Raw genomic sequence first — 13,097 nt, 5'->3', positions numbered from 1 at the left:
TGCAATCTTGCTATTGGTTGAAGTCATGGGAGTGTAGAGCAGGGTTTGAAACTTGCGGCACTCACAGAGATAATTCACTTCTGAGAACTACGCTGAAATGTTAGTCAAGAAGCAAAATGTTTAGTCAAGCACTTCGGCCAACTTATTGCATTTCTTCCAGATCGAAGATAGAGGACGTAGTATAGTTCAATATATCAGGGAATGCAACTTGTAGAGATTATAGACCTGTAAGGTCGTTGTCACAGCAACTGCCAACATACCCTCATAAAAGGTTAATATGCTCATGTTGATAAGTGAAGTCAGACAGAGGGCTCAAAGTATTGGGCATCAGTATATCCCGATCTAGTGCTTTGAATTTCGATTCATACGATTAGCTCGTGCGAGGAATAGTGGACTTCATCTCCTTGCTGATTTGGGGTCAGGGATAATTGATTTTTGTCCAGGGCGAGCACAGTATTCGGCCTAAACATGGTGCGGTTCTCGAGATATCTCGTAGCAGCAAGTTGAAGCCGTAGCCGATGCCTGGGACAGCATCTCTCGTACAAGTTGCAGATTGACTTTACTGAGCATGCGTGCAGTCAATACTTGAATGACTTTTTCGAATGAGAGTCTCTGCTAATTTTATGGATTGGGACGACGACCCATCATTCCCAGAACTTGCACCGAGATAACCTTCCCCTCATTCACTGGAATATCGTAAATTTGCGGAGCCTCAGAAGCAATGTCGATCACTCGCAGAACGCTCCCTGCACTTGGCTGAGTATCCATCCCTAGCCCTACAATAGAAACAATCTTGCCCTTCGCTCCGACGAACATCTCCAGATTTCCCAGCCTCGCATCCTCCATGATCACATCCCAATCGTCCTTCTCCAGAACGTACACCTTCAGCCTCCCTGCTGGGGTTTCCAGCAAGTAGAATCTTCCATTCACGGCTACGCACGGACCAGTCCAGCCTCTCTTCAGGCCCGGAGCCATATCCGACCACGAGTCGGTCGCAAGGTCATACACGACTCCTTCCTTGGAGAATACACCCCGACCGCTTACGAAATACAGCTTATTGTCGTTTGTCACGGCTGTCATGGCTTCTCCGCTGAACTTGGAAGTAGACAAGCTCATCATCTTCTCCCAATTATCGTTCACAAGGTTATAGAATTCGGCAGACTTGGACACTTCTCGGTCCCAGTCCTTTCCAGACCCGCTTGCGACGTACACCTTCTCCTGAACCACCCCACAGACACACCATTTCCGTGGCACACTGAAACGCGTCCCCAGCTTCCATTCACTCGTCCGGGTGTCGAATATGTATGGTTGTTCCAGAGCTGGCTCCATGATCATCCTGTTCCTTCCATCTTTCTTGGCCTTCAAACCCGCCACCATGACTAGTTTGTCCAGTGTACTGGCACATTGTACGAAGTACGAGACTCCAATGCACCCAGGATTGTGGAGCTGAAACTCCATAGGGTACGGCGTTGGAGGCAAGTCATACCACACGCTAGAGAGTGGATCGAATGCTCGCCATCGGAAGCTCTTGTCCTGCGACTGCACCAATGCGTAGACCCATTCCAGTTGGGACCTTCCATTCGTTGTCCTGAGGCTCTGGAAGTAAGGATCATAGATGACATTCTGCCATGTCTTGCTGACACCTCGAAGGCTGGAGAGAGGAACCCGGGCAAGACATTTCATAGCCAGTTGGTCCGGGAGGGAGTGCAAAATCTGGCTGGGGTATTCCTGCCCGGAAGTCTCAAGAACTTGTGGGGATGTCCCGGTAGGCATGGATGCTCGCAATCTTTTGCCTAGAACCTCCATTTGAAGCTAATAGTGCACGAGTAGAGTGCTTCGGAGGAAAACCGCTACGAAACAACCACAACAAAAAAAAATTGCGAGATTGGCACGTCTTTCAACCCCCATTCGCCACTCAATGCGAGTCACTCCACTTCCCGAAAGACATCACATCTATTCCACTGCGCCCTCAACATCTCCCGCGACATTCCTCGCAATGCACAATGGACTACTTACGGATATCTGTACCGTCACTTTTGAATAATGCCACGCATAGGCAACCATAGCTGCGAAAAAGTGCACTCACTCACCTACAATCCCAGCACTTGCGCTCACCTAAAACCGGGTCCTGGAAGACGTCCCAGCGAAGCAACCTCCGTCTCTCACAACACCCACCCGATTCCAAAATCCCCGACCCTCTACCCCACACACTCACGCCAGTGACCACACCCCTGGTGTTCACTGACCCCCACCTCTCGGCACCGCTCTCGGCGTGTTTTTTTCCTGAACCCCACAAACGAACTCTCCACCTCTCTCAGTCACGTCACCTCAAGTGACTCCTCCCAACGATCAATCAATTCTCAACACTGGAGACCGAATTGGCAAACAACAACATCAACAACATCAACTTCGATGCAGGTTTCCAAGATCTCCGATCGCTTCCTGACCCACACAGATGGCCACAAGGAGATAGGGAGAGGGCCGAAAAGGGGAAAACGAAGGCAAAAAGAAAAGGACTTGGGGGTGGGGTTGGGTGGGGTGAAGCAAGCATTGGCGTTGAAGCAAGGCCAGGGGGGCAAGCAAGTGAGAGAGGGTAGAGAGCCGCTCAAGGCAAAGAGTCCAGGACGACACCTTTTAGGCAGTGGGGCCAAAAAGGTAACGACGATGCCCAGGAAACTGGTGCCCAAAAACCTTCTGACACTTCAAAAAGGTTCACTTGGGTGCAATGGTTATATTTGGACCAGCAGTTCTGGTGGCTCTGATCTGATTGCCTCCCCTTTGCAGAGCGGCAGGATGATGCGCTACCACTACTCTCCAACCTCCGCCTGCAGTGGAGAACTTGCACGTACTTGCTCCTTCCCAGCCCTTCGCGCTCTGTGTGTTGTGTCTTTCTGGGCTACGTGGTGAGATCCAGGTCTAGCATCCATTGTTACATTCCCCGCGGAGGAGTTGACACTACAATAGAGATTTTGGCGAAGTTGAGTTGATTTGGTGACAATGGTTTCAAAGTCATTTCGGAGGCTATGGCATAGCACAAGTGAGATACTAAAACATCCAAACACAAACAAAAATTAATAGGTCGATTTTTATATTATTTTATTTAATGTAACGTACAATAAGAAGAATATTTCGAAGTGAGAATAGAAAAAAGTCTAAGAAATAAAAAAACAATCACCAAATCACAAAAAATACTGAAGAATATTTTTAATTCAGATAGAAAAAATAAAAACTATATTATCCATGTAAATCTTGTGATTACTTTTTAAAATATAGGAATCAAATTCTTAAAACTTAGGAATTGAAATATTTATTAAATAAATATTTTAAATAAAATCTAAACAAATTTGAAATTTAAAGAGAAACAGTTTAAAGACTAAAGCTAATAAATGCAGGAGTATAAAAAATAATTATACTTTTTTTCGAGGATTCTGGGGCCATATTGAGTGAAAATAACTATTTATTTTAGCTTAAATAAACATATATATATATATATATATATTCATACATATATCACTTATTTATAAATAATTATGCAAGCAAAAAAATTGGTAAAAAAAATATATATATGTATATATATATATATATATATATATATATATATATACATTTTTAAATTAATTTTCAAGTTTTATATATAGTTAATACTGAATTCTTATTGAAAAAACATAATATAAAAGTCTAACTATACAAAAAATATTAAAAAAACCAAATATTTATTTTTTTAAAATTTTAATAAATAATTTTAAAGATTTTTAGAACCAAGTGATTTTGAGTTTTAATAATCTACCAATTATTTTTTGGCTACTAAACCTTAACATTGTTGAATCAAGCCTTCTTCTTTCATTATCTTAAAAAAAAAAAAAAAAAAAAAAAAAAAGAGAGAGAGAAAAAAGAAAAATCAAATTCTTAAAGAAATTCTGTAGAATTTTAAACTCATATGAAAAACAATGTATATAAAAAAATCAACATGAAAAGATACGTAAAAGAAGAAGAAGAAAATAAATAAATAAATAAATAACATATAACCATTTTTCTCAGCAGCTAAAGCACTGTGAAATATAATATTACAATGGTATATGATATAAATTATAATTGAAAATATCATTAAACACATAAATGATATGATGACCAAGTACGTTCATGTATTCAGAAAAAATATATGTATAGATTCAACTATATTTTGATGGGGCCATAAAATATTTAAAACCACTATTGGGTTTGATATCACACAAATGCTATTGCAACAAAGAACAAAATTAACATGTATTGTATGTTTGTACTGTTAAATTTCAATGAACCTGAGATGCATAAACATTAGGATAGTAAAAACCATTTACAAAAATTTCATTTGTGTAACTATTTAGTACTATCTTCATAAAAATTTTGTTAAAAATGAAGAGTTCAGACAAGTTCAAATTTTTTAACATGTTTTCTTAATTTAGCTGCCTATAATCCAAGGGTAATAAGGTTTTTTCTAAAAGATGTTAGCCTCTACTGGAAGAGAGTCCAAGAGAGCCCTAACTGTGATTATAGTCAATGCAAAAACCCATAACTCACAAAGCAATGTGGAGTTTAAGAATAATCAATGCAAGATGTCCAAAGCAACTACCCAATTGGCAATATTCTTTGCACAAGTTGAATGTGGGGGGTGGTTTTGCAGAATCCTGTGTTCATGGTACCCACAGCTTCACCTCATCCAGCCCTCAACCTCATTTTGCAACCAGATTAAATTCTTGCAAAAAATAAATGTACTAAAATAAAACTCCAAGGAATCATGTATGAATAGGGATTTTGAAACCCTAAAACCTGATGAATAGTCATTTGCTAATAACTATATATATATATATATATATATATACTGTGAGTTTTGATTAGGAGCCAACTGGAAGAAACTGTGGCCATGAATGACAAAGTGACCATAGCTCAAGAGTTTCCTTGCAGACATGTGCATTTGCGGTAAGAAAAAAGGTCCATGTGAACAAAAGGGAAACAACCATTACATGTCAGAAAAAAAAATGTTATGCATTTACAATGTATGATGAGAATAGAGTCTCATAAATACTGCAGGAAGCATCTTATTTTGTGCATTGTGAACATATCTCAGCATCTGCATCATTAAAGCTCTCTTTACATAGTAACTATGTAACAAACAAGTTACTACACAAAGAGTGCTTTAGCATGTCTAAATTCTCACTGCACAACAATTCTCTCATTGATTTTTGATTTTTGATTTTTTTTTACTTGTTTAGAATCTTTCATTATGGTTTATAATTGTTTGCTTGGTTGTTCAATTTTTTTTTTTTTTTGGTTATATATATATATATATATATATATTGTAAAATTTCCCAGAATGTTCTAAAAAGGATATTATTCGTGTTTTTGTTAGTTATAGCTACTAGAGTTTTTTTCTTTTTCTTTTTCTTTGCCAAATTTTTGAATTTGACTCTTTGTAGGTAAAATTTTAACAAGTATTTGGATTTTTTCAAAAAATATTAGAAAAATTACTAGCTATATTTCAGAATTTTGTGCCAATCACATTTTTGTAGTTTAATTACTTGATTTAAAATTATATTTCATATGTTTATCTATATATATATATATATATATATATATATTCATTCTTTTTCTCTTTGTCTACATATAATTTTTAATTTAAAAAATATAAGTCTCTATAACTAATGGCCAAATTATTATATTTTTCACTTGATTAAGTATTTTTATAAAAACTTGTTTACTTTATATATAAAGCTAGCTAACGTTTTTATTAGTTCTATTGTTTACTTAGACTATATAAGAAGCTAGTTCCATATTCTTTTGGCTTTTGTAATTACAATTTCTTCTAGTAAGTACATAAAATTATTTCTCTTATTGAAGTTGTAATGTAGATGACTTTAAATATTAAATTAATACCTTAAAAATGTTTCATTATAAAAGATATATTTTCCTCTTGTACCTTCTTCTTAAATTCAAAAGATTTAAATAGACCACTTATTACCATCAGTTCTTCAAATTCTAATGATATTGTTTGTGATTTAATTATTTGGTCCATGCCAAAGGACAAAAATTCTATTTGAATAAAGTTTTAGTATAATAAAATCTTATAAATAAAGATAAAAATATTCTGGTATTAGTTATTTTTTATTCGATTCCAACTTTTAAAAAATCTTACAAATAAAAGCATTCAATTCTCTTGATGTTTATTTAATAATCTAATTCTAAAATATAATTTCATTACATTTGAGTGCTATTCATTTTATTCTTTAAATTAATCCTCTAATTATAATTTAATGATATTACTTCATAGATCGTGCTTTAAATCTCTTATAATTTTTTTAAAATCTTTTTAATGATTTATTTTTATATTTCAAAGTCTATACCTTAAATAGATGTAAATTTGGTGTATAATCAAAGAATTAGTTGTCATTTGGTTTTTTCTCTAAAGGATTGTATTTGATTAGTTATAATTTTTAAAAAGTTAAAAAAAATAAATTTTCTAGAACTAAAATTTTAAATAATTATCCTAAAAATTTAATATTTTAATGTCTAAATAATTTAGAAATATTTTTAAAATGCCTTGATTTTTAATAGTCTACAAGACTTGTACGTAAGTATTATCTTTTCTATTTGATTAGAAAGTGCACCTTACTTCATATAGTAAATTACTATTGTGGGTCTCAAAGAGATATTTAAATCTATAGTAAATAATGATCATCACTATGTAATAAAAAATAATTATTATAATATATTGTATACAAATATGAGTTCACTAAGTTTTTTTTAATATTAAAACTTAGAGAAGGTGTTTTATTGATATTAAATATTTCTTCAATCTTAATAAAAAAATAATCTTGTTATTTTAAAAAATAGCTTAAAACCAAGAACCACCATAGATTTTAAATCAAAGGCTTATTTAATATTATTATGTGTTTTTAGCAAATTATCTTAAAAAGTAATAATTTATTTTTTTGAAGGCTTTCACTTCAAAAATTGCTTCATGAGTGAAAACCACATTAACTAAGATGTGCCTAAAAAGAAAAGAAAAATATGGTTTGATATTAATCATTCACTTCTACAGTACAGATTGTATTTATGATTACCATATCTTATCAAATAACTTACACGTAATAATCAATAGAAAATTTAAATTTAAAATTACTTAATAAATTCTTTTCTGTGATTTAAAAAAATGCTTAATGTTTTTTTTGAAAACAACTCTCTTACCATCACAACTTTGATTATTTCAAACAATAGAATTACCTATTATCTTTGAAGCAAACATTACAGTTTAATTGCCACCTCCAATGAATATTGTAATGACATACCCAATTTGATAAAAAGAATGGTATAAACACCCCTGACATTGAAATTTATTGAGGAAAGCAGACACCAAAATCACACAACAAATACAAAGATTGTGGCTTGATGTAGTCTTGGTCCTTTGTAACTTTGTCTTTTATAATTCAACTTAGTTCTTGAAAGTGGTTTAATTTGGAAAAAGTAATATCCGAAATTGCGAGTTTAGAATATATAATTAAAAGACTGTACTAGAAAAAATTGGAATAATACAAGTTCTACAAGTTCTACAAGTTTTTTTTTTTTTTTTTTTTTTTTTTCAATTTATATTTCGAATTAAATTTCAACTATTGCTAAAATATCATCTTTGGAATATCTAGAATAATATATTTATTAAACAGTTTGACACAAGAACTAACTTGATCTTGGATTTCTTATCTTTAATAGTTACATTATAAAAACAATCAAAGAACTAGATAGACAAAAGACTCTAGACTTGGACAAAATTGGAATTGAAATTCTTAAAACTATTTATTCTACCATTAAGAATAACTACAAAAAATTAACTTCTTGCTTTCAAAAACGGGAGAACATTTATTAAATTAAATTTAGAAGATACTTCACCTTAAATTTTAAATTTAGTAATAAAAAATCATAAGAAGTTATTCACCAATAATTTTATTAATTGATTATAAAATGTTAGCAAAAATATTTTAATTATAGGTCCAATAAATACTTGCATATTTTATTGGCCTAGAAGAAACATAATTTTTTCTATTTAATCACATTTTAGATAATTTAATATTTTCTATAAAATAATTTATTAAGTTAAGTTTCTAGAAATAATTTCTTAGTATTTACAATTCAATTTTAAAAAATCGTTATTATGTTTAGCCAATCCAACTTTCTAATCATGATTATAAATAAGAAATACTAAAATAAAAGTAGCTAATATACTAATAAATTTATCTATAAATTTAAAAAATAAAAAATAAAAAACTACTTTCTGTATTTATCTAATTAATAAAATACAGATAAATATAATACAAAGAATGGAGGAAAAAATTATTTAAAAACGAATATTTTAAAAACCTATTTCAACCAACAAATAAATAAGAACTTGATAAAACAAATAAAACTAAAAGCTAAAAAACCTTACAATTCATAACAATTATATATTTCTATTTATAGAGGTAAGAGAAATAGTCTTTACATATTAAGAGAATGTAAAATAGTGTCACGGACATAGAAATACAGACTCGAGATCTAACAAGAAGTTCAAGAAGAACTGGCAAGAACTAGATTAATCAGATGAATACAAGAATAACACCAGAGAGGTGAGCTAGAGCTCCAAGAGATATGTTGTCAAGACTGAAGAACTCTTCAGCCTCGATTCCAATATATACTTCTATTTAGGAAGCTTCTCAAGCAACTTCTACCAACTAGGAAGCTTCTAGAAGATTCCAGAGACTTGCTTCTAGAAGGTTCTAGAAACTTATCTCTAGAAGGTTCTAAGGACTATGTCCCTAATATCTTCTGTCAACTAAGAAGCTTCTAGAAGGTTCCAGAGACTTGCTTCTAGAAGGTTCTAGAAACTTGTCTCTAGAAGGTTCTAAGGATTATGTCCCTAATATCACCCCCTCCTTTAGCTTCGAGGTCTCTGAGAATCAATGTTGTTGATCAATACCAACGTAAGAAAATGAAGATCTGTCGCATAACGTCTGCTATGAACTCCAACTGTTGTTCACGAGGCAAGTGGTTCATCGACCCTTGAAGCCAACGGTAGTGGCCCACTCCTTCAACTTCTGACTAAGCATGAACTTCCGTGTCCTCATTATGAAATTGTCCTGCAAACACGCCTTCTGGCTGACCATCGTAAGCAGGCTCGGACTCAAATACAATCACCAATGATCGATTACTTGGTATCCTCCATCATCGTCGTGGTGTAGGCAGTTCTTCATCTCGGGGTCACCTTTGTGAGCTAGTCGGTTGAGATAATTTGACTGGCATAGTATCTATCTCTTGGCTATCTATATCAGAAAACCAAACTATGGCTACTGAAAAAATTCTATTTTATCTTGGAGAAAATAACTACATCAACTACGAATTTTGGTGGTGCTCTCTTCCTTTCTTGTATTCTTGGGTGAGCAAGCTTCAAAAAGAAGCTATCGTCGAACCGGCTTAGGTTTATGAGGATGTTGTTGATGAAACTCCTGTACCTTTTGCGACGCATTGGCGAGATTTTTAATTGGCTCCCAAGTTCGCTCATTAATGTCGTAGCCGCACCAATGAACAAGATACTCCAACTTGCTCCACCTTTGCTATGAATCCAACACCTTTTCAACCTCGTATTCCTCATGGTTCTCGATGTCAATACTAGGTGGCGGACATTGCACTCTTCCAAGAAAAGACGACTCTCGATAAGGCTCCAATAGAGAAACATGAAAGATCGGATGTACCTTCATAGAAGCCGGTAATTCCAGACGATATGCCATTGGATTGATTTCCTTCTAGATGATAAATGGTCCCAATCTTCGATAGTCCAACTTATCACATGGTCGCTTCGCCTTGATATTTCGTCGAAGAAGCCATGCTTTATCTCCAATTTTGAAAGTAGGTGCTTGATTCCGAAATCTATCTGTAGACGCCTTGTAGGATTCTTGAGTAGATTGTAATTGAAGCTTCAACATATTTTGAAGCTCTGATAATTGTTTCGCAAATCCTTCAACTGCTGGATTGTTATTTGTTGACGGATTCAATAAATCAAGCTTCGGATGATATCCATAGTTAAAAAAGAATGGTGTGTATTGAATCGATGCATGGAGGGTGTTGTTATATGCAAACTTGGCTGGCGATAGATATGTGGTCTAATCGTCTTGCTGATAGTTGATGCTGCATCGTAAGTATTGTTCTAAGACTTGGTTCACCCGTTCCATTTGGCCGTCAGTTTGAGGATGAAAAGCCGAAGAAAGCTTGATATCCACCTTCAGTATCTCAAAGAGAGATCTCCAAAACTTTGATACGAATTGGGTTCCTTGATCTGATACGATATCATCTGGTAGTCCATGATATCGATACACATTATCGAGAAAGAGCCTTGCTGTGACTTCACTGGATGATGTCTTTTTGCAAGGGACAAAGTATGCCATCTTTGTAAGCCGATCTACCATGACAAAGATGCTGTCAAATGAGTTTGATGATGGGAGGACCATGATGAAGTCCATGGAAATTGAAGACCATGGTCAACGTGGAATTGACAATGGTTGTAGGAGTCCATAAGGGCGTGCCGAGGATTCTTGGATCTTGAACAGATGTTGCAGGAGAGGGCAAAATCTTTCACATCCTTTCACATTTGGAGCCACCAAAAATCTCGTGAAATAAGCTCCAAGGTCTTGTTGAATCCAAAATGTCCTGCAGTTGGAAAATCGTGGCGAGATTGAAGAACTCGGAGTCGTGCTCGTCCTTTTGGAATATATAACCGCTTCTCAAAGTATAAAAGATCTCCCTCCACCTTGAACTTGTCGTCATTGGCATGCTGCTTAATATCAATGGCTACTGAATCTTCAATAGTCACGGCACTTACTTGATTCAGGAAGTCAGCATCAATTGGCACAATAGTAGCGCATAGCTAAAATTGCTCTGGCTTCAAGAATATCGTACATTGTTGATCAAACGCTGCTTCTCCAGCCTTTGGTAAAAGATACGATCTCCTCAATAAGACATTTAATAGTCCTTGCTGCTTTTCAGGTCGATAAGTAATAACAAAATCGAATTTAGATAGCAACATACTCCACCGAGCTTGACGTCGATTTAAAACTCGAGCCGACATGAAATACTCCAAATTCTTGTGATCTGTGTATACGGTCTTTGGGTATGCAACTCTTTCAAGAAAGTGACGCCATTCTTGGAAAGAATCCACTATAGCAAGAAATTTCTTATCGTGGATCTCATAATTGATTTCAATAGCAGAGAACTTTCAAAAATAGAATGCAACCAGATGGAGCTTCTAATCTTCTTCCATTTGTGAAAGTACAGCTCCCAAAGCAAAATCCAAAGCATTAGTTTCTAAATAAAAGGTCTTTGTAAAGTCTGGATGTACCAAGATTAGAGCCGTAGTAAATACGGTCTTCAGGTCTTGAAATGCCTTCTCCGTTAGAAGTCTCCATTCCAGCTTATCCTTGCATGTCAATCGAATGAGAGGAGCAACAACTTGAGAGTAATTCTTGATGAAGATCTGATAGAAGTTGGTAAAACTAAGAAAGCATTGTACGTCTCTAACCGTCTTCGGAACCTCCCAAGACACGATTGCTTCCACCTTCTTGGGGTCCATCTTCAAGCCTTTCATAGTCGCAACAAACCCCAAAAACTCCATCTCTATTTGGTGAAATAAACACTTCTCCAACTTGGCATATAGTCCTCGCTCGCATAGTTTCTCCAAGACCAAATGAACATGCTTTTCATGCTTTTCCTCGTTTTTGGAGAATATCAAAATATCATCCAAATAGATGACAAAAAAATCGTCAAGGTGCTCTCGAAAAATGTCATTCATCATATGTTGAAAGACCGTTGGAGCATTGGTAAGACCAAAGGGCATGACATTATACTCAAAATGGCCATACCTTGTACGGAACACTGTCTTCTACTCATCTCCTTCTTTGATTCGTACGAGGTTGTAAGCTCCCCTTAGATCAATTTTTGTAAAGATCCTTGCACGTCCAAGTTATTCTAAGAGACCAGAAATCAACGGTAACGGATAATGATTCTTCTTTGTTACCTTGTTGAGGCCTTGATAGTCCACGCACATCCGCAACGAGCCATCTTTCTTCTTCACAAATAAGATGGGTGCTCCAGCTGACGATTTTGAATGACGAATGAAGTTCTTGGCTAGATTCTCGTCGATATACTTCCGCAACTCCGCCAACTCCATCTGTGATAGATTGTAGATTAGGCCAAAAGGTAGTTGTGCTCCTTCTTACAAGTCTATGGCACAATCATATGGTCGGTGTTTCGGTAGCATGTTGACATTCTTCTTTTGAAACACGTCTTTAAAATCCTTATATTGCTAAGATATACTTGTTGTCGAGATCTTCTCCCTAGTAGTTCGAGCCGCATAAATGACAAACGGTGTGCCTTCTTTGGATGATCTTATAAACGCTCTTGCTCCAATGAATAAGGATTTCTCTATTCAGGGTTTTCTATTAGGCTTGCTCTTGGGTCGTTTTGTGGAAAAGGTCATCTTCCACAACCTCCAATCTATGGATGGGTTATCCTTTTCCAACTCGGAAAGACCAAGAATAACAGGATTTGATGAGGTTCTAATAATATTAAAAATAATATGACTACTATGGCCCTTAAACATTATTTCTATAGGTTCTGATTCATGGGTGACACTACCAGACAATAAAGGTTGCCCCTCTATGACTTCAACGTGAATAGGTTTGGATTTTTGTACTAAAGGGATCTTAAGACATTTTACAAATTCTTCGTCTTAGAAACAAGCAGATGCTCTTGAATCTAATAATGCTAAGGTTCTCAATTTCTGAGGGCTAATAAGCAAAGGGATTGTAAAACAAAGGGCAGGTTGAGCGGAAAGAAAGGAACCTGGTTGTTATTGCGATATTTCACTATCCAGCCACACGATTCCTATTGTGGCTGGGCATCCTCATTTTCCTGAACAAATGTGCCCCTAGTCCTGACAATACGTCGATTTTGCTTCTTAGGGCAGTTTCTAACTTTGTGGCCTTCTTCACCGCAATACAAGCATAGACCTTCCTCTATACGTCCTTTTTTTCTTCTAGAGTAAG

The 13,097-nt window shown here is 35.3% G+C and overlaps 1 protein-coding gene across 1 annotated transcript; it reads right to left on the bottom strand.

Moving 5' to 3' along the window:
- Window positions 1–267: 267 nt before the first annotated feature.
- LOC112284426 (F-box/kelch-repeat protein SKIP25) lies at window positions 268–2,717 on the bottom strand. Its single transcript, XM_024524202.3, has one exon. It carries the CDS (start codon window positions 1,804–1,806, stop codon window positions 622–624), a length of 1,185 nt encoding a protein of 394 aa, XP_024379970.1. The 5' UTR covers window positions 1,807–2,717; the 3' UTR covers window positions 268–621.
- Between the last annotated feature and the right edge of the window lie 10,380 nt (window positions 2,718–13,097).

Source organism: Physcomitrium patens, chromosome 7, assembly GCF_059467195.1.
Source record: "Physcomitrium patens ecotype Gransden chromosome 7, ASM5946719v1, whole genome shotgun sequence".
NCBI lineage: Eukaryota > Viridiplantae > Streptophyta > Bryopsida > Funariales > Funariaceae > Physcomitrium > Physcomitrium patens.
Note: the sequence above shows the minus strand (reverse complement) of the source record. Positions and strands in the feature narration are given on the sequence as shown.

What these genes read in the sequence shown, in the direction of transcription:
- LOC112284426 (XM_024524202.3), bottom strand. Translation starts at nt 1,806, where the DNA reads ATGGAGGTTCTAGGCAAAAGATTGCGAGCATCCATGCCTACCGGGACA.